The 27,617-nt window shown below is 47.5% G+C and overlaps 1 protein-coding gene across 1 annotated transcript in view; it reads left to right on the top strand.

Annotated features, from left to right (window-relative positions):
• The first annotated feature begins 9,882 nt into the window (after window positions 1-9,882).
• The window catches only part of LMO1 (LIM domain only 1), a 38,800-nt gene continuing 21,065 nt past the window's right edge, over window positions 9,883-27,617 (top strand). Inside the window, exons 1-2 of the mRNA XM_039863503.1 lie at window positions 9,883-9,905; window positions 14,320-14,578. Coding sequence (XP_039719437.1) covers window positions 14,554-14,578 — 25 coding nt within the window. The 5' untranslated portion in view covers window positions 9,883-9,905; window positions 14,320-14,553. The remainder of the gene's footprint in view (window positions 9,906-14,319; window positions 14,579-27,617) is intronic.

The following is a 27,617-nucleotide window of genomic DNA, read 5'->3' as shown; positions in this document are numbered from 1 at the left end:
CTAAAGTGTCTAATGAAGAAAAGTAATATTTTCCCCTTAACTCCCACCTTCTATTCTCACCTGCTAAGGTTACCTAGCTCACAGCCCAAACGAGGCCAGCCTTGCACATGTTTTCCTCATGTGCATCTAAACAGAGAGAGGTTTTCTTTCAAATGAGATAATATTACTTACTACTCTACAACTTACTTTTCTCACTTAACGGTATATCATAGACATCCTTTGCAAGTCAGTAGCTGTAGCTCTAACTCATATTTTAACTGCTGCATGATATTCTACAGCTTGGTCGTATGGCAATTTATTCGATCATTGAGTAACATTGATATTCAAATAGTTTCCAGTTTTCTCCCACCACAAACAATACTGAAATTATAGGGTTCCCCTTATATACAGGTGATTTTCCTCCATAGAAAACATTCCCAGGAGTAGGATTTCTGGGTCAAAGGTATGTGCATTTTTTATTTTAATAGATAGTGCCAGATTACTTGCCCCATATTGTAATAGATGGTGCCAGATTACTTGCTTGGCAACAAATGAGAGTACTCATTTTCTCACATTTTTAGCAAACCTGAACATGTTACTCTTAAAACTTTTCTGACAATCTGAGGAATTAAAGTAATGAAAACTTACTTTGCTTTAATTTGTGTTTTCCCATCTAACAATGAAGGTAAGCATTTTATTGGCCATGTAGATTTCCTCCTCTTGGAATGGCCTTTTCATACATCTTTTTCATTTTTCTCTTGGGCATTTATTTGTCTTCTCTTTACAATTTACAGAAACTCTTTGTATACATGGCATATTTTCCCTTTCACCATTGTATGGTTTGCAAATATTTTTCTGGTAAATGATTTGTCTTTTTTCTTTGTTTATGGTAACTTTCGCCATCGAAGTTTTACAAATTAATTCTAGAATGTCCATCTTTTACTCTGTTACTCTTGCAGGTATCTCCCATCAAATTTATTCATGTTATTATTTAAATCTATTCCTCTTTTTCTTTAAGTTTCTTCTAATATTTTCATTGTTTCATTTTTATATTAAAGTCTCAACCCATTTGGAACATAATCTTTGTATTTAGGGGGGTAGGGAATCCCATTTGTTTCTTCCAGATGGATAACCATCTATGAGAGCCCATTTTTAAAAACCACCTTATGGAGATATAATTCACATACCGTACAATTCACCCATTTAAATTGTGCAATTCAATGCATTTTAGTATATTCACAGATAGGTGAATCACCACAGTCAATTTTAGAACATTTTCATCATCTCAAAAAGAAACCCCATACCCTTTAGCTGTCATCCCCATATTACCCCTAGCCTCTGGCAACCACTCATCTGCTTTCTGTCTCTGTGAACTTGCCTATTCTTGACATTTCATATAAATGGAATCAAATAACATGTGGACTTTTGTGCCTTCTTTCACGCAGCATAACATTTCCAAGGCTCATTCATTCTGTGGCATTTATCAGTACTTTGTTCCTTTTTATAGCCAAATAATATACATTCGACGGTTGACGGACATTTGTTTCCCCCCCTTTAGCTATTATGAATAATGTTGCTATAAACAGTAGTGTACAAGATTTTGCATGGACATGTTTTCAATTCTCTTGGCTGTATACCTGTGAGTGGAATTGTTGGGTCATATGGTGATTCTGTGTTTAACTTTTGAGAAACTACCAGGCTGTTTTATAAAGTGGCTACACCATTTCATTCTCCCACCAGCAATGTATGAGTTCCGATTCCTCCACATCTTCACCAACATTTGTTTTTATCTGGCCCTTGGTCCTAGCTTCTTAGTAGGTGTGAAGTGGTATCTTATTGTGGTTCGAGGTGCATTTCCAACGATGTTGAGCATCTTTTCAGGTGCTTATCGACTTATTTGTATATCTTCCTTGGAGAAATGTCTGTTCAGGTGGTAGTATAATTTATTAATTTTTTCTCTGAGGAGTTAAAATGCAACTTTTATCATACATTAAATTCCTTTCTATATTTAGATTTATTTTATGGCTCTTTGGTTCTCTATCTATTTATCTCTCCCTGACTTACTCCACACTGTTCAGATCATGGCGGCTTTGTAATATTTTTTATTATCTAATAAAAGTTTTCTACTAGCCTTTCTTTTCAGGTTTTCTAAACTAGGCACAGATATTTATTTTTTAAATATACTTCAGATATACTTTTTTCAGGTTTAAAAATATTTTTACTTGGGATTCTAATAGAAATTTCATTAAATCTCTATACTAATTTTTAAAAACTCACTTTTGTGAGAATAAGTCTTTCCTTTGAAACATAGCTGTCTTTCTGTTTGTTTAGATCTTGTTATATGTCCTTCAATAAGATCTCATGACTTTCTTCAGAGATCTTTACCTTTTGATGGTTGTTGATTTAAAATCATTCCTGAGTATTTTATAGTTTTGTCACTATTATAGATTATTGGTTTCTTCATAACCATTTCTAAGATATCATTGCATTTAGAAAAAAAATCTATTGATTTCTGTCTATTTACTTTGTACTTAGATACCTTTCAATTATCTAATTAACTCTACTAGCTTTTAAACTAAATTTTATTGAATTTTCTTGATGTATAATCACATCATTTTACATGAACATATTTTTGTCCTTTTTAAAACCAGCTTTCTATCCTGATGAATTCATTCTCTTGTTTTATTGAATTAGTGAAAATCTCCAAAAACCATTGAATAATAGTAATGATAACGAGCGCCCTGTCTTGTCCCCAATTTCTGGAAATCTCAATGTCATTATACATTTGCTGTTGGGTCTTTGTAAATAGTCATTATCAAAGGGAAGTAATTTTCTTCTATTTCTGTTTTGTTTAATATTTTATTAGCAATATTTGCTGAATTTATCAAATGATTTTTGGTTTCTATTACCATGATCATATCTTGTTCCTTTTTACTTGTAGCTGTACTTACTTACAGTGATAAATTTCCTGATTTGGAATCATGTTTGCGGTGTTAAACTCTCCTCTGTATGGTGTATTCTTTTAATACTTTCCCATATCCGATAAGCTAATATATTATTTCAGAAATTGCACTTGTTCAAATTGGTCTGTGATTTTTTAAATTATTTATTTATTTTTAATTAAGAAAATAGCAGCTTATAAAACGAACCAGGAAACTTTTCAACTTTTTCTTTTGTACAGAATAGTTTAAATAACATTAAATTGTTATTTAATCCGTTTTAAAGGGTATGTAAAACTCATTTTTAGTATAATCTGTGCGTTGTGATATTTTCTATTTTCTTCTTAATTGTGGCAAAATACACATTAAAAAATTTACCATCTCAACCATTTTTAAGTGTGCAGTTCAGTAATGTTAAGTACATTCACACTGTTGTGCAACCAATCCTCAGAACTCTTTTCATCTTATAAAACTGAAACTATATACCTATCAAAGATAACCCTCCCCATTACTTTCACCCACCCTGGCCCCTGGCAACCCTCATATTACTCCTGTCTCTATAAATTTGACTATTCTAGGTACCTTCTGTAAGTGGAATCATAATGTATTTGTCTTTTTATGACTGGCTTATTTTACTTAGCATTATATACTCAAGGTTTATCCAGTTTGTAGAATGGGTCAGAATTGCCTTTTTAAGGCTTAATAATATTTCATTGTATGTATGTACTACATTCTGTTTATCTATTCATCCATTGATGGGCACTTGAGTTGCTCCTACCTTTTGGCTATTGTGAATAATGCTACTATGAGCAGGGGTATACAAATATTACTTCAAGACCTTGCTTTCAATTCTTTGGGGTATATGCCCAGAAGTAGAATTGCTGGATCATATGGTATCTTGTAATGTTTATAGGCAGAGTTTTCATTTCTTTTTAACTCTCTTCTGTTTGTTGACATATTAAGGATTTCAACTTCTATGCTCAATTTTGATCATTTTCTACTTTGCTTGGAAATTATCCATTTCCTCTAGGTTTTCACATTTATTTTCATAGGTTTACACACATTATTGTTATAAGTCTTTAACCCTTTCTGTACCTGTGATGTATCTCTCTTCTTATACTTACTATTGCATATTTTTGCTTTCTTTTTTTTCTTAACCAGATTTGCCTGGAAGAGTTTATCTATTTTGTTGATTTTTTCAAAGAAGCAGGTTTGGGTTTATTTTTTTCTTTTAATTATTTTCTCTGTAATTTGTTTATTTTCTATTTAATTAATTTATAATTTTAAATGATTAATTTCTTTCTACTTCCTTTTGGCTTAGTTTGTTCACTTTCTAATTTCTTAGATTAAATACCAAGTTAATTTGCTTTCACTCTTTTAAAAAATATTAAAAGTACTTAAGCTGCAACTATTTATGAAGATTTCTACTGTACCTGTAATAAATATATAAAAAAGAAAAAAATTTAAGGCTATATTTTTTCCTCTGAGTACAGCTGTGTCCCATAAGTTCCATATGGGACACTGTGTTCTCTTTCTCATTACTAAATGATTTGCAATTTCTATTTTCATCTTATTTTTGATCCAGTAGTTATTTCAGGGAGTGTTTCTTTCTTTCTTTCTTTCTTTCTTTCTTTCTTTCTTTCTTTCTTTCTTTCTTTCTTTCTTTGTGGGTTGGTGGGGAGTGTTTCTTAATTTCCAAGCAGTTTATGCTTTTGGCTCGAAGTTAGCTTTGTCTGACATTGATATTGCTGTTCCTACTCCTTCTCTGCTTGTATTTGCTTGGTATATCCTTGCCCATTGCTTTATTTTCAGTCTTTGTCACCTTGTTTTGGAATTATTTCTTATAAACAGCATTTGGCTGTGTTTTATTTTTTAACTTACTCAGACAATCTGTTCTTTGATAAGGACATTCAGTCTCTTCATGTTTAGTGTAATATATGATATACTTAGCTTTACTTATTCCATCTTATTTTATGTATTTGCTGTTTTTTTCTCCCTCATTCCTGTCGTTTTTGTTTGTTTGTTCGTTTTGTTTTGTTTTACTCTTGGTGGCTTGGTTGAAATCCTGCTTTACTACCAGATTTCCGGTATTAAAAACTGAGTGGCTGGCTTACTGAAATAAGATGAAAGATTTGGGAAGAAAATCAAGGGTTAAATTCAAGATTTTAAAATTTAAGATACCTTTGAAACATCCAGTGGACATGTGTGTCAAGTGGGTATTTGGAAACACTGGAGTAGAACTCAAAGGCGTGATCCTGACAGCTGCAGATGACGTACCAGCGGAAGGAGTTCCAGGAAGGCCTAGGGGAATGCCAACAGCTAAAGTTTGGACTAAAGAGGAGAAGCTGGAAATAAAGACTAAAAGAGACATCCGAGGGGGCGGGAAGGTGGGGTTAGAAAGAAAACTCAGAGAACATGTTAGTCTAGGGAAGAGACATGTTCAAGAAGGAAGGAATTAACTTCAATAAAAGCTGAGGTTAGGTAAGGTGAGGCTGAAAATAGTCCTTTAGTGACATAAAAGTCACTGGTGACCTTGGCAAGCCTTTTGGAGGCTGAAGTCATATAGGGGAAGGTGAGGAGAGAGTGAAAGGTGAGGAAGCACAACACAGGGAAATAGGTAGAGGAATAGAGGGATGGTCCAGTGAATTCATTTTTTTGCTTGTTTTGGGTAAGACACCAGAGTTTGTTTGCTTACTATGGTGAAAGTCCCAGCATGATGGGGAGACTGAAGGGAAGAGGAAGAGCCAATGGAACAGGTGGGCCAGGGCACATGCTGAGGGGTAGGGCCAGGGTAGGAGGAGGGCCATGTTCTCCAGTTCTCCAATGCTTCAGGAGGAAAGTTCATGTGACCAGGTGCCTGTTGCAGATGCTGAAGACAAAGGTAGGAGCTTAGACCTCCTGGAAGCTAGAGAAGGAAGATTTTCCTGTCTGATGCTTTGTCGAATCTCAGTAAGGTGGGAGGTGATGACATCTGCTAAGATTGGAATGAAAAAGGAGAACCAGAGGTTGGGGAGAAGAGAAGAGAAACGAAACAGAAATTCAGAAGCATAAGAGAGCAAATGTGTCTTCAGGAGACCTTCCAGGTGGGGAGCGGCGGGAGGAGCAAATCTTCGGTCTTCCTAGCATTGACACGGCAGTGCCCTTTGCGTCTCCTGCTGAGCTCCACTGGCTCCAGGCAAAGCTGATGGTTGGGGCTGCTTCCCTATTACTGTTCCAGCCCATTCTTGCTCACACAGCCTTTCTCTTCATGTCCGTTAGAGAGCTAGGACAGGTTGGAACATATAGGCCACACAGATGCCAAGTATCAGTTCTCACACATTTACAATAATTAGCCCCAAATTCTGCTCTTCAAGATCCTCCTCTCCATAAAGTTGAGAGACCTAGGAATGCTTACATGTGTAACCCAAGTACCCTCTAGACACCACTAGATTTTGAGTTCTGGATAAAGTCATTTTTTCTCTAACAATCTTAGTGTTTGGGAGGTGGGGTTGACAGACGACCTGTAGAGATGCCCCCATATAATTAGAGGTGCTGCCCGATGATCTAGCCATCTTGTTGTCCATTTCGTGCATGTGCTGCTACCAATGCCACCAAGATGCTGACCCCAGCCTCTCGTCCTTCTCAGCTCGGCAGGGAGATATCTTTTGCTTCTAGTGATCAGCTCTTTCAGAGAGGGATCACATAGCAAAGCTATAGGGCCTTTAAGTGACCCAGTTCCTCCTTTACACCACTGCCTTCTTCTTCTCAGAGTGCTGGTGGGAGGTGCCCCTTCAAACTCCAGGCCTTGATGATCGGTCTAGTACCCCCATGAAAATCTCCTCTCAGGAACTTCGCTGTCTCTTCTCCGGCGTGGCTCCCGTTGGGGACCTCAATTCTTATAGTAGGTCTGTCCATGTCTGAATCTCAGCTGCAGTTGGAGTTCAGTGTCTTTCACCTGAGTTGGGGCCCCATATAAATTCAGAGTTAGGGCTGGGCATCTGTTTTGGTATCCCTGACCACTCCATGATGATTAAGTTCTCTGAATTTTCTCTTTCTATACAAAAACCAAGAAGCTGGCCTTCTAAGACCTCACACAGGCCCTTGGTGTGAGTGAGGATGGTGACAGGAGAGGCTGGTGCTCACCCCTCAGGCTAACCTCTCCAAGTGTGAAATCTGGTCAAGTAGAGATACCCAATTGCAGAGCCATACTAGTCCATGTGGTTCCTTTGTGCGAATGAGCAAAAGGTGCCCTCTTTAGATGGGTGTAGCCCATGTTAGGCACCTGGGTTGGAGAGCTGAGAGAATAGAATTTTAGCCCCCTTTAGCCTCCTTGACCAGATGCCCTAGTGTAAGAAACAGCTGGCACTAATTGAGGCAGAGGCCATGCCTAGCTACACAGAGAACTAAACAACATGGAGATCCAACTAGTGGGCCTCCAGAGGAAGCATGTGCTTGGGTTCCGGTCCCATGCCAGCCGAGATCCTGAGAAAAAAGACGGTGCCCAAGAGTGTCTCCTTCTGAGCCTCTATCGTAGAATCTACATCAGTTCCCTTCCTCTGCAGTCCCCGTTTTCTCCAGCGATTCAGTGTAGGCTCTTGATACCATATCTGTCCCCCCACTCCAGAGGAGAGAGAAAACCGTGCCCTCAGGGGCTGATCTTATCCCCCAGGACTCAATCCACACACCACGCAGCAAACGAATCTACACGCAGAGACACACACTTAGAGGAACACAGAGGAGCTGTTTCCTTAGAGGACTTTGAGAGGCTTTCTAAGCAGAGGAATGCCATGAGAAGAGTAATTGGAGCAGGAACCTGCAGGGTGTGTTCAATTGTAGTAACGCAGTCCAGAGGAGAAGGAGTGTAAGATTTTTGTTGATCAATAGATATCAGCTGAATTGAAGTGAAGGATAGTGGTGCTCACAGAGCCTTCTCCAGATCTCATGAGGGGCCTAAAATGATAGGACAAGGAGCTAGGGCTTTGTCTGTGGACAATGAGGAGCCATGGAAGTTTTTGAGCAGGAGAGTAGCAAGTTCAGGTCTTGGCACCAGGACAATGACTCTAGAGAATTTACCAAACCTGGGCGTGGCATGACTACATTTAGTGCTAGTGGGAGATTGAGAGCAGCAGATTTGGGAGATCATTTTGAAGAGCACCTCTGAACACCTCCCTTTTCTTAACTGAATTCAATACAAGTCATTTAATCATTTCACAAACTTTTCCAGATACTGTGTGGGTCCATATGCGAGAATGGAGAAGGGCAGGAAGAATCAGGATGAGCTCTCTCCCACCCCCAGCCTTCTCTCCACCCCTCAATCAGAATGCGCTTTTATAAGTGGGGGTTTAGGGACAGCATGAGGGTGATAAACTGCACCTCCCCCAGCAATTAAATTTTTTAAAAAGCTGCTATGGAAGGAGCGAATATTAGTTTCCTGATTTATAAAGCCAAATGGATTAAGCTCATTCATTGCCCGAGGAAACAAAAAGGAAATCTTCAATACCTCTGTGCACATTGAGAACAGGAACAATGCTGGTCTTTAGAAAGCAGAAACCTAATTTGGGGGAATCAATTACCCTCTGTGTCCCTGCTTCTGTGGGCTCTCTCACTCCTCCTTCTCAATAGAGATTTCCTGGGAGGTAGAATGTGGAGAAGTTGCTTAACCATAGGCACATCCTCTCTTCAGCCTTGAGGATAGGAGGCCAAGACCTGGGCATAGGGTGGATAGAGTTGGGTGGGGCGTGCCTGGGTGTCAGGCACTTGTGCAAACGTGAGGGGAAGAGTTCCGAGGATGGAGGAAGGATTTGGGATAAAAGTGGAGAGTGGGAGAAATATTGGGATGGGCAGTGAGAGGGACAAAAAAGGGGGAGCATAGCCTTGCCAGTGCACACACAGATGATGGGGGGTGAGACACTGTGCTCCAGCCTGGCTGCGGCGTGGCTTACCCACCAACAGCCTCCTGATCCTCCCGGTTTCTCTTCTGCGTTCTGCACTTTCCCCGTGGGTTTGAGCATGCAGCGGGCAATGGCTGGGCAATTATGAAAACAAAAAGGCGGGTGGGGGCTCCTGCCACAGTGCCCCTAAGTCACATTCACAAAATCACACACAGAAGCACTCACACAATCTCGTACATTCCTGTGCTGGGTCTCAAACCCTGGCCCACAGTCCCCAGACCCAGAGCCACACCCAGTCCGATGCACACATACAGTCCCTCCCTCACAATCACACGCACGGAGTACTACACTCACGACAACAGGGTTACAGATTCAGAACTACACCCCAAAACTCCCACAATCCGCGGTCGCAAACATTCCGCCACCCCAGTCTCATCTTTAGCTCACACACACAGCCCTCACTCGGGCATGCGGTCACACACACACACGCACACACAGTCACTCACACGCACACACTCTGGCTGTGCTTTTGTGTTTTGTCAGAATTAATGAGAAAAGTTCCCGTGCCCTGCGGGTAATTAGTGTCCTTGGAGTTAAATAAGCTAATGGCGGGCACCTCTGGCCCAAGCAATTATGTTTGTGTATTGAATAATTGATTCAAAGGGGGGAAGGGCCGCTAATCAGATCTGAGCATAATGAATTGATTTAATTAACAGGGGAATCTAAGGGGCCCTGGGAAACGCTGGCTTCACTCGGCTGTGGCGAGCGCGGCGAGCGCGGTGGGCGCCGAGAGAGGACCCGCGCGCGGCTCCGGCTCCGGCTCCGGCTCCGGCTCCGGCCCGGCGCGGCCCGGCCCGGGCAGCGGCTGCTCACGCGGCTCCGGAGAGCCCGGCCCGGCAGACGCGCCCCCGCCCTCCCGCGCTCCCTGCCCGCGGCGATCCCGACCCGTCCGCCCGCCCCCGTCCGCGGCCGCCGCTCGTGGGGCGCGGAGCCCGCGCGGCGCTGGCAGGAGCAGCGCAGGCGGGCTGCTGCGGAGTCCGAACCGCGAGCCCTGTGAGTCCTCGGGCCGTGCTGGGCTGGAGCCTCCGAGGGACCATGGTGTTGCACCAGGAGAACGGTAGGGGCCCCGGGACGCGCGGGGCGTGGGGCGTGCGGTGCGGGGACGGGAGGCGGCGGCAGGGCCCTGCCGAGGCCACCCCTCTTATAGCGGCAGCGCCCCCCGCGCGGCCCCAGTGCCTGGGGCCGCTGAGAGGGTTCCCGGAAACACGGTGGCTGGATGCGTGCGCGGGTGTGTATGTGGCGGGGATGCGAGGCTCAGCCCCTGTGGTTCCTCAGAGGGATTAGGAAGTCCCACGGGCCACCTCGAGCCCGCTAGCCCCGCACGCTGCGACCGGGAACTTTCTCACTGGCTCTTGCCGCCTTTCGCCGGGGGCTTCCTCACAGTGCGTGCCTACTGCCCCCCAACTCCCTAGACTCCCTGGGTGTCTGCATGTCCCCCCTTCTGCTCCCCACTGTGAAACAGCAACCCTAGGGGGTGCCCAGAGGACCTGGGGGTGAGGGTGCAGTCAAACCAGCACGGTACTGGGGTCCCTTAGATCTGGAACTTCATAGCTGCGGAATGGGTGACATTGCTTCACCCTGGCAAGGCTGGGGAGGTCGCTCTCCATCATCAGTTCCCCCAGCCTAGCGTATCGGGAGGTGTCCCGCGGCTAGGGTATGTAGGTGAGCCCTATATGCAAACATCAGAAGCCAATTTACATTGAAACTTCAGTCCTTCAGTGGTAATCTTGTATTCTTTTTCTTAAAGAGACACCCACCTCCACCCCAATTGTCTAAGTTTGGCTCTCACAAAATCTGGACCCAGCCCGGGGTCCCCCTCACACCCTTCCCCCTCACACCCTTCCCATTCCTCTCCAGGGGAACTCAGCCCTGCTGCCCCATGGACCACCCCCAGGGGCTAGGGCAGTTCCTTAGTGCCAGGGAGAGAAAGCCTTGAGTCTGGAGGCTAAGAAATTTGGGGTTGGGAGACAGCTGCTCATCTGCAGGGAAGAGTCTGGCTGCCTGGCTTTTCTCTCTGGCTCCACTAGTACCTTGTTTTACTCTGCCAGTACCTCTGTGTTGATCAACTGTCCAGGTATGCCCAGGACGTTCCTGGTTTTAGCACTGAAAGTCCTGCATCCTGGGAAGATGCTCAGTCCCAGGCAAAACGAACAGTTGGTTAGCATACATCCACAACCTTCTCGGATCGCTGGGCAGGGAGTGAGTTGGACTTCAACAAGGGTAGTGGGAGAGGCTTTGTTTTCTAGGCTTGTTTTCTGGGGTGCAGATTTGGCCTAGGCCTCCGCAAGGCCTAATGAATTATATAACTGCAGCACCTAGAAGGCCTGTCTAGGCTTTCTAGAAAACAAAAGAGGAAAAGTGTGCCAACTGCACTTCTCCACTCTACCTGGTTGCAAATTCCTGTGCATGGCCTGCTTTTGTGTGAGTATGGGGCAGGGTGTCTGAATTTGGCCAGCAAGCAACCTGATGGTACTATAAAGTCTGTAGGTTCATTCTGTTCTGTCAAGTGCGGCAGACAGAGGGAAGGGGCCCTTGTCACTTTGAATACCTCTTTGAGCATGACCTGTGAGACCAGCTAGTAATCTCATCTTGGTGACAGGTGCACCACGTTGGGAGCAGGGTCCTCAGGCAGAGGCACATCAGACAGCTTCCACTGAAGAGTTCTGGAATATCTGGTCTGCACAGGCCCTCAGGCACCAAGTCTTTCCCACCACTTTACAAACCCAATGCAGGAAACTTTCCTGCCAGGTGCAGTGACAAACTGCTAGGGCCTTCTAAAAACTTTAAGGCAGCCAGTAGCACCCTCTTTCTCCTTAATGTAACCTTGGGGCTGATCAAATGGCCTCCCTCTGCTGTCTCCAGAGGCATTTCAAGAGCATTTTGGAGCACTCTTGGCAATGTCTAAGTGAGAGTATGTGCTCATCACCTGTGGAATGAATGTGTCAGGTGCAAGCTACCTCTCCCAGCCCCAGGGGATCTGAGCATTCCACCCTGGTGTTGTGGGCGTGCCCCTGGACCTGGAGGCAGCTTGGTTGGGGTTGAGAACGGGCATGGGAGTTACCTGCCTGCCCAGCAATTACCCATGAGGTGAGAGGGAGGCCACTGATGAGTGAGGCTCATGTCTGGATCTGTTAACCCAGCAGGACCCTTCTTGGCTGGGAGCTCCGGTCACCGAAACCCTCCAAGGCTTGCTGGGTAGTTCTGTAAACCAGAAGGCCTCTGTGGAGGCCCTTCTGCATATCCGTGTGGGAGCTCAATACTCACACCTGGGGGTCCAGAGAAAGCTACCTGTGGGCACAAGCAGCCTTTCACACTCAACACCAATCCCCTGCTGACATACCCAACCTGCTTTGGTAGTCCATTGCTCAGCACCCCAGGCCTGCTCCGGTCCCTAGGTTGGGGCATAGGGTCCCTGACTCCCCAGAGGGATGTTTGCTGTGTGGCTGCCAATCGGGTACCTTGGAGGCTGTAGAAACTGGTATTGAGACAGAGTCCCAAGCACAACACTTGGACAAGAGAGTGGGACAGTGGCTCCAGCTAGTCGAGTCCTGGTATGTGGGTCAGGGCTAGGCCCTGAAAGTGAGAAGCGACCCTGGAAGTCAGGAGTAAAGCTGTAGCTCTTGTGGAGTAAATACCTCCAGGTTATATTGCAGTGTCTACAGCAAGAAACTGCCTCTTGCCAGCCCATCGGGCCCATTACTTATTACACTGGCCCCCAGCTCAGGCTGGAGTGAGGGGCTGACACTAAATGAGCCAGTGGCAGCAGTGCCAAAGCCTCCCTCAGACCCTCAGGGTACCTACAGCTCCAGCTGCAGTGGCAAAGGAGAGATCAAGCTCACAATCCTAAGGGATGGTCAGGCTGTGCAAAATGATATATTTAACATCAAATATACTCAAGGACTATTAGGATTAAGTATTCAAGATGAAGGGGAAAGTGAAACCCTCTGAGCTGTGGATGAGGCATCTCATTAGAAGCAGGCTCTCTCCTCTTTTCTCAAAGCCTGACTTCCCTGCCTAGGATAGAGAAAGACAGGCTGCAGCACCACTCCAGCTCCCCTATTCCCCACCCCTGTCAAGCACCCTGCATTGGGCCTCCCAGAGCTTGAGGGGCATGGCCTGGCCTCTAGGCCTCCTTTGTACCCAATAAACCCCCTCATTGCCCGTGGTGCCACAGTTTACAAAACATTCACATACATTATCTCATCTGATCCCCACAGCAATTTTGGAGATAGATGAGCAGGTCTCCCACTTCACCAACAGCAAAATTGAGGACCAGAGGACCGTCATTGGTAATAGGCAGAGATTAAACGAAATCTGAACTGGCGGCCCTTTGCCCTTCCAGGGACCTCTGCTTCCTTCTCCTTGCCTGGGTCTAGTCCTCAGAAGTGACTGCTGGAACTGAGCCTTTGACACATCTGTCTGGAGGACTCTTTGGGCTGGACAAAAGCCACTAAGATTTCCAACCTATCTTGGAACTCTGTACTATCAAAAAAAAAAAATGCTCTTGATTATTAAGAGTGGTCTTCCTGGAGTAGGCATCCTGGCCACCAGCCCCAGGGCTCTGGGGAGAAGCAGGGTTCAGGAGGAGAGGAGGTGGACACCGCCTCTCTTCTTGCCTCCTGAATTATAGAGCAAAAATTGTCAAGTCTGTAATTGCAGCAATCTTTGCTCTGTTCACTGATGCATCCCTAGAGCCTTAGAATAAGTACTTGGCGCATAATACATGCTCAATAAATAATTGTAGGATGAGGAATGAGAAGGCCATGCTGTGCTTGCTCATAGAGAAATTGAGACAGAATCCCGCTCACTATGGAGTCAGGATGCTCTTGGGAGACTGCAGGGGTAAGAGTGGTCCTATGAGATTCACAGTGTGAGCTTGTGCCCTGCAGAGGGTCAACTTTGCCGAACAATCCAGGAAACATCCAGAAACCCCAGGGACAGAGCAGGTATGAAGGAAGGTTATGAGGTCAGAGAAAGAAGGCTGAGAAGGTGCGTGCGACACACCCGTGGTCCACCAGACAAGTCCCAGGGATGCGGACCCTGGGTCCTAATCAGAGGCACGCGCCGGCCTGGGGCCGAGAGGCCTCCAGGTGGCGCTGCGGAGCCGGGCAGCCGCGCGTCTCCACTCCCCATTAACCCGGGAGGGAGGGGGGCCTCGGGAAATGTGTGCATTTATTCAGTAGCAGGAGTGCAAACCTCATACATTGAGGGAGAAAGGCAGCGGGAGACGGCCGCCGAGATTCCCCCATCTCTTTGAATATAATTTTAGATTGAGATTCAGATTAAATCCGAGGTGAAAACACTTTATGAGGCTGAAAGCTGTGTCGTTGCCAGAGCCAGGGTTATGAGCTATCAAATGCAATTACATTAAGACAGATTATACTGGGCAAATTGAGCCATTTAGAAGGTGAGAATCAAAGAAACGGCTCTGATCTTCTCTTCCCCTTTCTCTCTCCCTCTCTAAATTGCAGTTCGTAGTTCCTTGCAATTCTGAGGCACAAAAGTAGGTGAGTCTGCTTTTGTATCTGCGAAGTGCTTCACTCCTGAATGTAATTCTAGCTGAGTGCAATCTAGGTTAAGAGCCGGACAAGCGGGTAATTAGAGCCCGCTTGCTGCCCGAGGACCGGCTGCCCCGCCGAAGCGCGCCCAGAGTCGGCGCCCTTCTCCCAGCCGAGCCGCGCTGCGCTGGACACGGAGCGCCCGAGATGATGGTGCTGGACAAGGAGGACGGTAGGTGGCGGGCGGGGGTCTCGACGCCCCGCACCCCCTGGCCGCGACGCGCGGGAACGTACACGCCGAGACACCGGCGCACACCTGCAGGCAGGGCTGTGCTGGGATTGCCAGGGGCGCGACAGGCGAGGGGTTTGGGTCAGGGGCGGGGGGAGATCTGGGGCCTGAGGGGGGTGCGGGGAGGGCCGAGTGGGACTGGGGATGGGAGGAGGTGAGTGAGTCCCCGACTGCGCATCGCCCCAGCCCGGGCGCCGGCCAGGGAGGGGATGCTCTGCGGGCCGCAGGGAGGCTCTGGCTCCCCTACGATCTCCGCGCAAGGCGGTTCGCGCAGAGCGTTTCGTCTTTGCGGCTGCTCTTCTCACCGCAGCCATCACCCTCGCGCCGCCGCGTAACCCGAGAGGCGCTGAGCGCTGGGCAAATCAATGGCTTGGGGGGAATCGGACACCAGGGCTTGCGGCGAGCCGCGCGCGGAAAGACCGCACCCGCCCCGGGGTGCCCGGCCGGTGAAGGAAAGGCTGGCTGGACCCTCAGGGAGATAGCTGCCTGCTTATGTGACTCGGTGAGAACGGGAGATGCTTCCTGTGCTTGGCCCACTGTCTCCCGGTCTTCCGAGCGCAGAGGCAGGAGTTTGGCCCAGAGGAAGAAAGTGTCCCACTACAGTGGCACTCAGGCAGGAGATGCCCGCGAGAGTGGCATGCACCTGCGGTGGTCAGGAGCCTCGGGGCGCCTTAGAGGTCGGAATAGAAGGGCCCATTTGCTGGAGGCCACTAGCAGGTGGTCCCACATACCCCAAAGCCTTCCTGATTGGAAACGCCCTGCAATAAGTGTCCTGGTGCACAGGAGAGGTGGGGAATCAAGACCCCTTGAGTGTAAAATCAAGTGGGTGGCCTGTGACCCCAGAGTCAGAAGAATGGCCATTCCCTGGCAATTCCAGTTTCTCCTGCCCTGTAGGTGAGGGTCGTAGCGAGATGTGTACGTAATTGTTGGTGCCCACACTGCAACTTGCCTTCTACTGGTAAACTGAGAAGGTGGGTTTTGCGAGTCAGCGGGAATCCTCTTAGAGCTACTGTGGTGGCTGTCCTCCTACCTTCCAGTGAGTCTCCGCTGGGCCTGTGCCCTCTGCCCACCAGGTCAGTGGTGCTATTGTTATGGGAACTTGGTGAAAATTTGAAGTTAAGTGACTTGCTCAAGGTCACACAGGATGTTCACTTTGCTGCTCCCAAGTGTGGATGCCCCTAGTCTCCCACCACCTTCTGAGATCTCCAGCAGGGAGGGCTGTTTAAAGTGTCTGGCCTAGGGGTGGCACGTGGCCGAGCCCCGTGTCTGGAAAAGGCTGTTTCTTGGAATGTGTATAGTAAATGCTTCTAGCCAAAGGAATTCATTCTCCAGGATCTAGCTGGGGTGTGACATCCATCTCCAGTATTCTCTTCTTTCTTCAGGGACCCCTCCCCTGGAGCCCTATTCAGGCCATCAGAGGACTGGGTTGGTGCAGTTGTATATAGAATAAAAAGGAGAAGTAGGCATCTGGGCTCAGGCCAGACAGGGAGAGAGGAAGCCTTGATTTAGTTCCTTTCATTACTAACTCCCTATCTAATCTCAGACCAGCCATGCTCATCTCTAGACTTTACTTTCTCTCTTGGTAAAATGAGGGGCTTGGAGAAGCCAGAGCAGAGGTTCCTACTTTGGTGTCTGGGGATACGCTCACTAAGGGGAGCATGTGGAAATCAGAGTGTGTCTTTAGTCTCAGTTATTTGGCCCAAGCCAGAAATCCAGGAGACCCAGGCCCATACATGGAAGGTCTCAGGCAGGGGGATTGGTCTCATGCCAACAAGATGACCCATCAGCACCATCCTGGGTCTTAGAGCTTTCTGTCCAGGCACCCTAGGAACCACAGAATGCCTCCAGCTCTGAGATACTAAAGGTTTTCAGATGAGGCCTGAGTAGGAACGGCTCTCCGGAGGCCATTTTAACCAGTCTCTTGCCTCCAGCCTGCAGTGCACCTCAGTTACCCTGGGCATATATATTTACCTTAGTCTCTGCCAGACTTGTGTTAGAGAATGCATGATACCCCTCAGTCCCCCTTAGCCTTGTCCAATCTAAGCAATATGGTACCTACTCAGGTTAATGCCACCGAACTCAGGTCCCATTACAGCACAAGGAAGGCAGACACCTGGAGCCCTGAGGAGCCACTGGATTCTTGTCCTGCCCAGCCCAGAGCTGTCCTCCAAAAGTAACCTTTCTACTCATAAATCCACCTTCTACTCCTCATTAGAGTCTGGCTTTTCCTGATTCCAGGAAATATTACAGTTGCTACCTTTAATTGGGTGAGGGAGAAAGGCTCTGGATCTACTCTCTTGCCCCTCCAAACCCACTGCCTAATTTCTTCTTAGCCCATATGCCCTTCCCACAGGTGGGGCTCTCTGTGCTGGGTGGCAGCATTGGCCCCTGAGCCCCCAAGGAGTGTATTCCTCGGGGCTGAGGCCCTGCACCCTTTGTCTGGCTGCAGCAGGGACTCGGGGCTCTTATTAACCACCCCCAATGCCTTTTCTCCACCTGACAGCATCTTGTCGGAAGAGGCCAGGGCTCCTCTGGTTGAAGTCGGGTCTGCCAGCTGCCGCGGACCAAAGCTCTTGCTCTGCTGGGCTGCTGGGCTTTCATGTTGCACTTCTGAAAGATAATAAAATATCAATCGCTTTGCCGTAGCAACGGGTTTAAGAGACTTTCTGAAGTATTGAATCGTCAGAAAAAATTTTTTTTTGCTTTTAAGCACAGTGCATTATTAATAAAGTAATCCATTAGGTCGAGCAGCAAAGGGCCACCACAGAGAGGAAAGATCTGTTTTGCAAACGGTGAAACTTCGGGTTTTAAGATTAATTGCTTTCATTTGGATGCTTGCTCTTGGCCTAGCCATTTCTACTTTACTGGAACTCAGGGTCCGGGCTTTCTAAATGCCATTGGGCCTGCCTGTCAGCAAAGGGAGCCCAGCTCCAACTTTCATGGAGAAACAGCCCTTCTTCCCCTGGCACCCGTGCTTGAACTGGCTCTAGACTGTGGGCTTTCCGCGGAGGCTGGCAGTCACAGGAGAGCAAAGGGAGCTACTTCCCTGATCCCCGGGAGTCAAATAGCTCTCAGGCTATTGGAGAAGAAGCCTTTGAGTAGAGGCAGACAGGAGAAGGTCCAAGTGACCTCAAGAACAGTGAGAGCCATGGATTGTGGGGGACTGGACAGGAGAGGATGCTGAGACATACCCTTGGGGGTGCTGTGGTGTCCCCCAGTGCATGCTGAAGAAGGGTAGGCCTGGGTATAAGCTGCCACCGCAAAGCCCAGCAGGAATCCTGGGGTGACCACAGGAAGCAGCAGGCAGGTTGTGGAACTAAACACCAGATGTGATTCCTAGAGCATTTTTAATAAGTAAAAATGCCTAAGGAGAGTGGAGCTGGCCTGAGGAGGCCCAGACAGCATGTCTTCAATTGTTAATGACTGCTGTGAGCACGGTCTCCACAGCTGACTCAGTTGATCCTCCAGGGCAGGCTTTTGGCTATGCTTGGGTGCTGACCAGCAGGACCACCTGGGATATCTCATTATATTCTGGACCACAGAGGATCCTGGGGGCCTCTCATGGTAGAGTGTGGCCAGGACCTCCCCAGACCTGGAGTGGAGGCAGGGAGTGAGCCCTGATGCTGTTCCATGGCAGAGACCCAGCCCGTCGGCCAGAAAGTGGAGGCCAGTGGGCACTGCTGCCTGCTGAGGCCTGGGGAAGGCCTTGTGAGGCTGGCAGAGGGGCTAGGCCTGGCAGTCACCCTTTGCCTAGAAGAAGAGGGTCTCTATCTGAATCTACCATGCCAGCCCCAGCCACCTCTTCACTGCTGGGAACAAGGCATCACAAATTTTGAGCAGCACATACAGCTGCTTCCCCTTCCTACCCAAACTCAGGCAGAGAATCTGTAAATGTGGGTCTCTCCCACCCCCTCCTGGAGCCCTGGGTTAAGAAGCAGGTGCTTCTCTCTGTTCCCTGCTCTTCTATTCATTTGCCCACATGGAACATTAAGGGGGGACAGGGAAACAACATAAATTGGTCTGTCGTCCAGAATCCATGTCTCACTAATGTACCCAGATTAACTCAACTGTAAATTGTCTCCTTGGATGGCGGTGTCTTGCTAAAAGTTTCCCATATGATTCATGATTTGGATTGCTTTTAACGGCTATTGGCTAAGCAAGCTGGTGACTGTACAAGGTGATGCAATTGGCATTAGTGAGGGGAGGCACGGGAGCGTGTAATGCAGTCAATACTGCATTAACTACTGATGCCCAATTACAGGGAGTAGGAGAGAGCCTTTCAGAAGCATTAGGACTGGGGGAAGCTGAGATCACTGGCCGCTGCTTGCCTAAAAGCTTCACCCTTTGCATGCCGGGTCAGGCTCGGTGCTGGCTTGGCCACTCACTTGGCTTCTGTGGCTTCAAGAGCTGCCTTTCTCTTTTGCTCTCTCTCTCTGAACATGTCCCACAAAGATGCTCTTAGCACATGGAGAGTGCATTTTCCTAGAGTGAGGGCTGTTTCTCATCCCTTCAGAGAATTGATTCCCCGCCCCACCCTGTGTCCCAGAGTCAGACCAGGCGGCTGCCCCACCTGCTTCCATTTAAGGAGCCTCTCAGCAGGCCCCATGTGTGAACAGAACCAAGAGAAAGTCTATTTTGGTCTCTCTCCCTTGGAACAAATGGATGATTTCCAGCCAGCATTGGCGGCCGACCCTCTGTGGTCATGGGCGAAGGAGATGTGAGGTTCAGGCTTGGCACAACTGGGCTGCTGGAGCAAGGCTGCTGTGGTTGGACGGGCTGGGCCTTCTTTGAGCAGAAGGCAGAGCTGTGGTGCTGTAGCTAGAGGAGGCCGATGGGGAAGTGCCCCAAGCCATGCTGGGGTCCTGAGCAGATACAGGCCCCTTCAGAGATATGTCCCATCCAGGACAGAGCTGCCCCCAAGTAGCCAGGAGACCATGGATGATTGTTCAGATCTATCTTTGGGGCTAGAGGGCCTCCCAGGAACTTCTGTTTAGGGACATTAGGAAGATTGGAAGGATCTAGGGAAGAAGATAGAGAAAGGGGCGTGGGTACCCCAGTGTGCCAGGTGCTGTTAGACTGGCTGCCACCTCTGCCATCCTGCTAAACTGTGCTGGTCCAATATGTCCACTGCTTTTTTTGCTCCATGCCCACCCAACGTTGAGGTTGCTTTGCCTCTATACTTTTTCATTTCTACAATGAGAACATATCTAATTGGCTGGATTGTTTTCAGGATTAAATGAGATAATGTCCATGTACACACTTGATAAACCAGGAAGCCTCATGCCTGTGTGAGGTGACATCTCTGCACTGCTACAATGTGATCTGAAATTGTCCTATGTCCAGTTTGGTGCCATGTTCACTTTTGGGCACTGGACCACACCTTCCACCTTGCTGTTCATTTATCATGGCCACCAATCACTGCTGTTCAGGAGGCAGGCTGGCTTCGCTACTCACCACTGTCCAAATTTCCGAGGTGATTAGCATTGTGGGAAAAAGCCTCCAAGATCACTCTTTTCAAGACCCTTCATTTTTAGGGGAATAGTTGAGGCACAAAGTGGGCAAAAGAGTTGCCCAGAATTATGTAGGGAGTTACAGTCCAGCATTTCCACATCTTTCTGGGTTCCATGCCCACCTTCCATGCCTTCTGCCCTGTCCCCAAGGCATGATGAGTCGGGATGGTAGAAAACTCCAATAAGGAAGAACATTAGCTGGACTGGTGCCATGTGCCTGGACATCCCAGTCATGGTCCGAGTTGCCTACTGACAGCCCAGTGTATATGGTTCAGTCCTCAGATATAGGTTCTCATGGCAGGTGCTGATGGGTGTTAACCTGGCCTGGGCCTTCATGGACCAGAGAAGCCCCAGAGGTGCATCTGGCATGTAGCCCATCCTGTCTGCCCACCTGCCAGGAGTTGAAGACATTGAGGCATGCAGGACATCCTTCCACCCTTAGGTTTAACTCTTTGCAGTGCTGCTAGAGTGAGTTTTCTTGGCAGGTCTGTACTCAAGGTAGGGCTACCAGTGGAGTCAACTTGTACTGGCTTTCAAGAGCTGATATTGCACCTTTCTTCTCAACTCTAAGTTCAGTGAAATCACATTCGTGACTTGAAAATCAGCCATAGTAGAAGTATTACCACCATGGAAATTGGCAAATATTACAAATCAGGGCTGCTTCCCAGAGAGCCAGTTGTTAGGTATTTATCAGCACACCACTGGATTGCATTCATCTGGGACTCTGGACTCACCTCTTTCTTGTTCTGCCACCACCATTCTCCTATCCAGATGACCCAACTTCTGCTCCCCTGGAATTCTGCCTGAGACCTGTCGCCATACTAAGCTGTGCAGATCTAATAAATCTACTCTGGTTTTGTGTTCCATGAAGACCCAGCCTTACCCTTGCTTGTGTTTTTCCCCTTGCCTGGCACACCCTTTCCCCTTTTGTAGGCTTTGCAGGAGCCCACAGGTGGCCAAAGCCTCTTACAGGCCATTTCAGCCCATGCTCAGAGTCACAACCACCCAACTAAGCAATAAGCTTGTCTCTCATTGGATGGAGTATGTTTATTTTGTATTCTAAGGAGCCCACAGTAGCTGACACAACTGGGGCAAATTAAAAGCAGATGACGTGAGAAGAGGAAGCAGGCTGGTCCAGGTAGCGAGGGCAGATTAGGTCCCCAGCTCCTACCTCCTGCCCCTTCCTAACTGGACTTTCTCGAGTGGCCCATTGTCTTCTGGTGTAGTCTGCTGGCATGATTCAGGAGACCTTCATCATAGTCCCAGCTGACTACTGTGTGACTTCAGACAACCTACTGGGTCTCAGTTTTTACATCTCTACGATGGGAGCAACACCTACCTGGCACCCAATGTCCGTGTACACAGGTAACCTCATGCCTGTGTGAAGTTACATTGCTCTCTGCATGGTACAGTATGATCTCTTTGGCTGTCAGTCTTTAGGGGTCATAAAAATACAATAACTATCGTTTTATTGAATCTTTACTTGAAAGTGAGGCACTGTGTTGTATATGTACATTAATTAGTTATTGCTGCATAACAAATCACCCCAAAACTCAGAGGCTCAAAACAACAAGCAGCTATTTAGCTCTTGAATCTGTGGGTCAGTGATTTAGGCTGAGCAGTTTTTTGGATCTCACTTATACCTGGAAGATGGCTGATCAGCTGGATGCAGCGGGTGACAAGACTGCATGTCCCTCATCATCAAGCAAGTTCTTCCAGCTTGTTCACATGGCAGAGACAGGTCCAGAAGAGAGAATGGATGCATAAGAGGCTCCTTGAGGCCTAGGTTTGGCTCCAGGATGTTGTCACTTTTGCCACATTCTATTAGCTAAAATAAATCACAAGGCAAACCTCAGTCTAAGAGTTAGGGAAACAGATTCTACTATTGAAGGGAGGAGGTGAAAAGTCACATGCAAAAGGATATGGATACCAGGGAGGAGTAAAGAATTGGGGCCATTTCTGTACTCAATCCAGAAAGGTGTCTTCCATGCATGGTCTCATTTAATACCCTTAACCACCTTAGGAAAAAGCTGCTATTATGATCCTCATTTTACAGGTGAGAAAACTGCTGTATAAAGAGGCTGTGTAATTGGTCGCAGGTCCCACAGCTCGCAAGTCCAGAGTTGGCCTGTGAACTCAGGCTGTCTGGCTGTAGAGTGTCCTTTCTCTGCCCTTTGCCAGCTCCCTGTTCCAGCTGGCAGACTTGGGGATCGGGGAAGACACTCAGGGAGAGTTCACAGGACAGGGGTGGAATTAGCAAGAGGACAACATGGAGGGGGCGGGGGAGGCTTGCTGTTGGGTTTGTCAGGGGCTTTGCTATCAAAGCCCTGGTCCATTCCACCACTGGCAAGGGGAGGGGGACCACAAGGAGGTCGGCCTCACTGCCTCCTCCAGCTTTTTCTCTCTGTCCTGCAAAGCCACTGGACAGTTGGAAGAGGTGTGAAGCTCCGTGGTTACCAGAGCTGACTTACATCTGGGCATACATGCAGATGCAGCCAGGCGGGACTCAATTCATTGGTTAGCCCCTCGCCTCAAAATGGGGTGGTAAGTGGGCTGGTGAGAGTCCTGTGTACATTCATAAACCAGCTGATTGAAAAGCAATATTTCAGATAAATACAAGCCAGCGATCTATCAGTGGTTGTAATAAAACCCAGGCTTCAGGCTGTGATTTTATTTTGAAATAATAAGAATTGCTTGATTCTTTTTACTTGAGTTACCATGGTAATTCCGGCGTGGAGCAGTGTTATATTGATTTAGAAAGTGGACAGTAATATTTCTTTTGTGTTATTCTGTTTCTAGGCCTTGATTTCTAATTTCCACTTGGAGATTACTTTTATAAATTTCTTAAGTCCTTCCACTTTTTTTCCTCTCACAGTATAATTTTCCTCTCATACACTGCTATGTTCTGAGCTTATTGGTTTGCTCTTATTTTAAATTAAACTTGCTGGTTTCAAATATTGAAATGACATCTTTGTCTGTGTCTGTACTTTGGTTTAGCAAAATATTACAGTCTGACGCTTTCTGCTTAATAATTTAAGGGAGGCATTCTGTCGGCCCTCACTGGGTGCTGATAACTTATGACTCAACCAACGCAGGCCTTAAACTCCTGACATTTTAATATTGTGTGGCAGGATCAGCCGCCCCTCCGCTCTGATTCTCAGTGGAGAAAAATCCATGTGGTACCCCAGAAGGGAGTTTTAATAATTCAACTTTGCAGGTTGGCACAATGACTTGATAGAGAAGGGGAGGGAGATCCACACTTCCAAATAAGTGAGAGCAGTTCTGGCTTGAGCATCTAGGGCCCACAGCTGGCACCTGCTCCATCCTTGTCTTTCCTCTCCCTGAATCTTTAAAAACTCCAATTCCTGAACCCTGGTGACAGATTGTCCAGGATGGGTTGTGTGGGAGCTGCCTGTGGGTGCCATTAGAATGCTTGAGAAACTCTTCTGTTTCTGTTTTCCTATTTGTAAAACAAGTGGAACTAGTGTGGGCTTTGAGTCAGACAGACACGGTTCAAATCCCGCCTCTGCCACATAGTAATTCTTAATAGTAAATTGTAATTCTAGCTAGTTGAGTATGATCATGACAACCTTTTGGATCTGTTGAGCCTTCAATAAGCAATGCTCTGATCTTGTAGGTGAGTGGTGCAGCTTCCCTAACCTTCCTCGGGTTTTGGCGAGGAGCGGGGGAGAAAATGGAAGTGGGTATACTTTGGAGTGCTCACTCTGCTCCAGATGTGCCTGGAGTTCAGAGCCCTGGGAGCGCTGTTCTTCAGAAAGGCCCCAGGGCTACAGCCATGAGGACTGGTGGACCAGCTTTGCCCACTTTCCTGGTCTGTAGAGATCAGAGGGCTTGGCCAGGGCAGACTAGAGAGCAGGCTCTGTCTCCTGGGCTCCTCTCCTCACAATATCCATAGCAGAAATGGCATCTCAGGCCCCAAGTGTCCAACAGTTTAGCAAGGACTGGGCTCCAGAGGGAAGCTCACAACCACACGGGGGGTGTGGCAGACCTCTGTTTGCAGGGCCCCCTCTGTCTGGCCTGAGGAAAGTCCCTCCTGTCCTGTGTCTGTATGCCAGTGAGGTGGTATATCAGTCATCTATTGCTCTGTAACAAATCACAATTTAGCAGCTTAAACCAACAGGGATTTGTCATCTCAGAGTTTCTGTGGGTAAGGAGTCGGGGAACAGCTTAGCTGGGTCCTCTGCTCAGGGTTTCTCAGACCACAATCAAGGTGTTGGCCCAGGCTGTGGTCTCATCTCAAGAATCATCTGGGAATTGGGCTTTCAAGCTGACTCATTTGGTTGTTGGTAGAATTCAGTTCCTCGCGGGCTGATGGACTGAGGCCTCCATTCTTCGCTAACTGTGGTGGGAAGCTGCCCTCAGTTCCATGCCATGTAGACCTCTTCAGGATGGCAGCCTGCTTCCTTAAAGCCATTAAGGAAGCGTCTGCTAGGAAGCAGGAAGTCATAGCCTTTTATAAAATGTGACATATCTAATCAAAGATGTGATATTCCATCACTTTTGCTATATTTTCTTTCTTGGGAGCAAGTCAATAGATCCAGCTCACACTCAAGGAAGTGTGTGTGGGTGTGTATGGGGATGGATTACACAAGGGCGTGAATACAGGAGACAGAGGACCATTGGGGACCATCTTAGAAATTGAGTGGTCAGCCTCTGGAACAACATCTCAGGCCCTAGGTGTCCAACAGTTCAGTTGTTCCCAGAGAGAATGAATCACCCATCCTATCCCTGGGAGACCCAGTGCCTCTGCTACCTGTGTCACCTCAAGCAGGGATGTCTTAGAGCCTTTCATTTAACCTTCACAGTACCCACGTTAGCCTGAGAGATCAAATACTAGACCTATTTTTCAGAGGAGTAGGTTGTGCCCAGAGAGGAAAAGACAGTTACTGGGGATAGCCCAGCATGTTGGTATATGGCAGAGTTCAGATGAGAACCAGGCTTCTGCCTGCCATAAGCCTGAGGAGGTGGTAGTAAAGGCCCTCCCAGGTCCTCCCTGTCCCTGTTGGTGAGAGAGGATGTCACTGATTGTAAACACATTTACACAGAGGCCAGGGTTGGGCTGGGAGCTGCTGAATTTCTTTTTTCATAGATGATAAGTTTGCTGAGGCCTCTAGGAGCCTACAGAGCAGCCGTCCATGCCCTAGGGCTTCTCTTCTCACTCATTGGTGACCATACCCATGGAGGAGGTGCAGGTGGTTCCTTCCTGAGCCAGCCTCCCTGCAGCTGATGGACCGAGGGCCTCAACTTTTTGCTGGCAGTCGCTAGATACGGTGGAGCCAGTGTCTTTGGGGTGGCCTGGGCAGAGTCTACTTCAGCAGTTCCTTGCATGGGAGCAAGGCTGAAGGAGGGTCTCCAGTGGTCTGCAACACAGGGCTGGGAGCCAGAACTCCTGCAGCTACAGCCTGGCTCTGCCGCCAGTTTACAGTATGTCCCTGGGCAGACCCCTTCCCCTCTCAGGGTCTAGGTTTCCCCTTACATTTCAGGGGTCACTGGCTGTTGATGCTTGTGTATGGTACTGTGTGTGGAGATATGACTATTCGTAGGGAATGGGTGTGGTGAGGCCAAGGCCAGGAGAAACTACCTGATGCTTTTTTTTTTTTTTTTGTCTTTCCTTGGTCTTCTGGGGTCAATAGAAGTAGAGATCCCAGATGAGAGCATTTGTGGCCCCAGCCCTCCGTATTTGGTCTTGCCACATTTGAATCCAGGTTGATGGTTCCATTCCTGGCTGTTTCCAAGCAGAGCCTCAACTAGGGGACAGAAGGGACTCCTGGAGAAGTCCCAAAGCCTGGAATTCAGTGAGCGAAAGTCACAGCCTCAGGACTGAGAGAACCCTGGTCAATTACCTCCTTTGATGGTGGAGAAACAAAGGCACCAAGAAGCATCTACTTCCCCTCTCAGTTGAGTGTCTCTGAGATACTTTGAGTAGAAAACTCTGGGGCCCAACAGAAGCTGCATTCAGCCTGGTATGGGATGTCAGGGTTGCACCCCATCTCTTCGCCTATCAATTAGAAGCTGTCTCCCGCAGGCAGCCGCTCCCACCTTAGCCAGAAGCTGTTTCCCATCTGTGAAGGCATCTTGGCAGAGGCTAGGTCTCTGCGGGAGCTGTGGGCAGGGCTCCCTCAGGCATCCAGTTCTGACCTGGTACTCAGCCCAAGCGCCGAGTGTGATGTTTTGACCTGCCTTTTTGCCCCAGTGATGTTTTCATACTACTCTTTGATCCTCAGAATGCTTTATCAGATCAGTGCTAAAATATGCCTTATACATGAAAATAATATCTCATTAGCATTGAAAATGCCCCCAAAAAAGATCCAGGAAAAAATTTAAATTGGTTGAAATAATTAACACAAAGCAAACCTGGCAACAGCTAAGGCTGCACCTGGTAAAATATGTTATTGACTAAAAATTGACAGAGGAATCCAATCTTCCTGATAAAATTTAGATCTGCAGAAGTTGGCTCGGGAAATATTTTCTGGTAGAAATAATTGCCACAAAAGAAATCTCAACAGTGGCGAAAGCTCTGATTTGTAAGATTTAATATGTACCAAAAATAGATCATGAACCAAATAGCCAGTTAAAATTTAAAAATAATTGATCCCAATGAAAATGATTCCAATAAAATAGAAAGGGATGGGGGAGAAATGTTTAATACTAGTGAAAAGAAAATTGATCAAGGAATCAAATCGACTTAATGCAACTATGAAGAACCACTTTCTTGATGAAAATCATCAGTGTTGGTATAATTCTTATCAAAATATAGGTGTTAGGGGATAGCTTCTAGTAGTAGGTGCTTAGTAAATATTTGTTGAGGGAATAGTGAATGAATAAATAGATGAATGAATGTAGTTACCAGGTGAAGAGGTCGGGAGGGAAGCAGAGAGAGTCATAAGGATTCCTTCCATCCCAGAGAGAGGACAGATGTACATTTTATTGAGATCATTGGGCTACTCTGGAGAGTTTTCCAATACCACCATGCAGTTCTTCAATTCTCAGAGGTCACCAACTGGATGTTCTAAAATTTTACTCAATTCTGACATTATCCACCTAGAGTTAGCATCAGATTTCACAGGTTAAGGGCTCAGTCCCACCAGGCCTCCCTTCAGAGGCTTGGTCTCTGCAGTGAGCTGACCCGCAAGAGTCATCTGTGTATAACCACACCTGCCTGGCCTCCCAGGACCTGGACACCATCCTGTCCCAGGGCTGCACACTCTTCTCAGTGGCCCACACTCCCAGAAGCTCTGCCTTCCCTTGCAAGGTAAAGGCTTTGGATTCCCTACCCCAAGATGAGAGAAACCCCAGTAGCACCAGCCAAGATACATGCGGATTTGAAATCTTTAAATTCTTCAAAAGAAACAACAACTGCACGAGGGCATGACAACTTACTGAAGAGGTAGTTTTCTTTTGACTTTTGGAAGAAGGAATAAGCATGGGCTTTGGATTCCAGTTCTGCTCTG

This window comes from Pteropus medius, unplaced genomic scaffold, assembly GCF_902729225.1.
Source record: "Pteropus medius unplaced genomic scaffold, Ma_sr-lr_union100, whole genome shotgun sequence".
Lineage (NCBI taxonomy): Eukaryota > Metazoa > Chordata > Mammalia > Chiroptera > Pteropodidae > Pteropus > Pteropus medius.
This window is presented reverse-complemented; position numbering and strand designations above follow the sequence as displayed.